Raw genomic sequence first — 2474 nt, 5'->3', positions numbered from 1 at the left:
AATACACACTTCTCAGATAATGAAATACAAATGGCAAATAAATACATGAGAAAATGTTCAACATCATTAGTCATTTGAGAAATGCAAATTAAAACAACATTGAGATTCCACCTTACCCCAGTAAGAATGGCTAGCATTAAGAAATCAACCTTCTAGGTTTTTGGAAAATGTTGAAAATATCATTTCTCTCAATTGCTGTTCCTAAAAGTATTTTCTCAATCACCATTCGGATGTTCTATGTCCCTATTGCAGAATAAGGAGCACCTCTCAACTGATAACTAATACTGCTGGTGAATTTCCTACACTTAGGCGCAGAAGGATTCACTGACACTATGCACCTTTAGCACATACACTGTGGGAAAACAGAAAAAGAGATGAAATACTGTCAAATGTACTAAGTGACAAAGTGGAGGTGTGAATGTAAAGCATCGGAATCTCAAAGGCACAGTAACTGCACAGGAGTAAAACGACAAAGATTCGTTTTCTGTTAGTTTTCATGTGTTAAAAATCTAGAGTTTTACCTGTGTACCAAAAATATTTGAGATCTGTCACAATCAATATTCTGGCTACTATGATCACGAAATTAGGAGACCACGAATATGCACAGCAGAAAGCAGAGGAGTAGTCATTACAGCTACTACGTTTAACATAAAAATTCCTTGCAACTGAAAGAAAAGAAGAAACACATATTCATTCCAATCTTTCAGTAAATTTTTAACATTTTATATTTTAATTGTGATAAAACATACATGACAGAAAATTTGTCACGGCAGCTGTTTTTGAAGTGTACAGTTTAGTGATATTAATTACATTCACATAGTGGTAAAACCGTCACTACTGTCACATCCTAGCATACATCCATATGTTGTTCCTTTTATGGATGAATAATACTCCCTTGTATGAATATATCACATTTTATTTATTCATTAGTTGATGGACATTTGGTCTCCCCTCAACTTTTTGACTTTATGAGTAACGTTGCTAGAAACATTGTATAAAACTTTTTTGTGCACTTATATGTTTTAATTTCTCCTAGGTATATATGTAAGAGTGAAATTGCTGGATCGTACAGTAATTCTCTGGTTAACTTTCGAGGAACTGCCAAGCTTTTGTCTGCAGGGGCCAACTCACAATGAGGTTCCCATTGTCTTTACATCCTCACCATTTGTCACTGTCGACATCCTTTTGATTACAGGCATCCTAACGTGGATGTGAAGTGACACTTCAACGCCATTTTAAAATTTTCTTTCACAAAAAATAGATTTCTTTAAACAGTTCAGATTCAGCCATTTATTGCAAAACTACAGTCTGTTTTGTTACACTGATTAAAGCACACCGTCTCTCCATCGTCCAGGTAGCTTCTTGGGCTGAAAATGGAATGAAGTTTTATAGTGTTTTTCTTTCCCTTCACTCTTGCCTTTTCTTCCTTCCTTTTTTTATGGCCAGGTGCTGACAAAGCTGCTTCCCTCATGGGCATTAACTCCTCTGAATTGGTGAAGGGCTTGATTCATCCTAAAATGAAAATTGGTCATGAATACGTTACCAAAAGTCAAAATGTAGATCAGGTAAGGTGCTATTACCCTTCATTTGCTGTGATCAATACCTTGGTTGTTTAGCTAAGAAGCCTACGAAGCTGTTGATTTCTGACATGGATAAAACTGGTAAACTGCATCCCTTCTCTATTTGGCATAATGAATCCTTTAGTGTAACAGATGCAAAGTGGCATGCTGGCTGAGAAAAGGTCTCAGAACATATGTTGAAGTTAGTATTGGAAGAGACAAATAGAACAGACATGAGAGAAGAAATGTTATGTGTGTTTTGCTTAGCATTCAGAAAAATTTTACAATGATGGACTAACAAATGCTCCAAGGACATCTTGAGGCTTTGCCTTAATACAGTAAATTTTGCCTGGGCTAATGGGCAATATAACCAAATAAGTTTGTTAGTACATTCCAAAATAGTAATTTACATGTGCTGTGTACATTAGTCAGTATGATATAGGTCATGCTGCATCAAAATATACACTAAAATCTCAATAACAACAAAGTATTTCTAACACTAAGTACCACAGAGATCATACAGCCTCCTTCTATTCTGTGGTTATGTCATCTGGAACACATGGATTCCCAAGTTGCTGCACAGGCAGATGAGGTAATCTGCAGAGGAAATGTTGTCACTTCCAGGGCGTAGGGCAGAGGTGAACTTATTCACTCTTTCAGTTTCTTACACCAAGGAGACAATACAATGTTTACACATGTGAGTCTTATTTATTTCACTTCTGAATATGACCTCAAGTTGCATCCATTTACCTATAAAAGTCTACAAGTTATCTATCTTTATGACTGAGTAGCACCCCTTTGCATAAAAAAATCACATCTTTTTTTATCCATTCCTCAGGTGATGGGCATTTGGGTTGTTCCCAGACTTACTTATTACAAATTATGTTGCTATAAACATGGTGCACATATATCACT

General features: G+C 36.0%; 1 protein-coding gene across 1 annotated transcript in view; it reads left to right on the top strand.

The window, feature by feature from the left end:
* Positions 1 to 2474, top strand: part of Myh15 (myosin, heavy chain 15) — a 142811-nt gene that overhangs the window by 27082 nt on the left and 113255 nt on the right. Inside the window, exon 12 of the mRNA XM_013515043.1 lies at positions 1447 to 1565. Coding sequence (XP_013370497.1) covers positions 1447 to 1565 — 119 coding nt within the window. The remainder of the gene's footprint in view (positions 1 to 1446; positions 1566 to 2474) is intronic.

This window comes from Chinchilla lanigera, unplaced genomic scaffold (genome assembly GCF_000276665.1).
Source record: "Chinchilla lanigera isolate Chin_1 unplaced genomic scaffold, ChiLan1.0 scaffold00026, whole genome shotgun sequence".
Classification (NCBI taxonomy): domain Eukaryota; kingdom Metazoa; phylum Chordata; class Mammalia; order Rodentia; family Chinchillidae; genus Chinchilla; species Chinchilla lanigera.
This window is presented reverse-complemented; position numbering and strand designations above follow the sequence as displayed.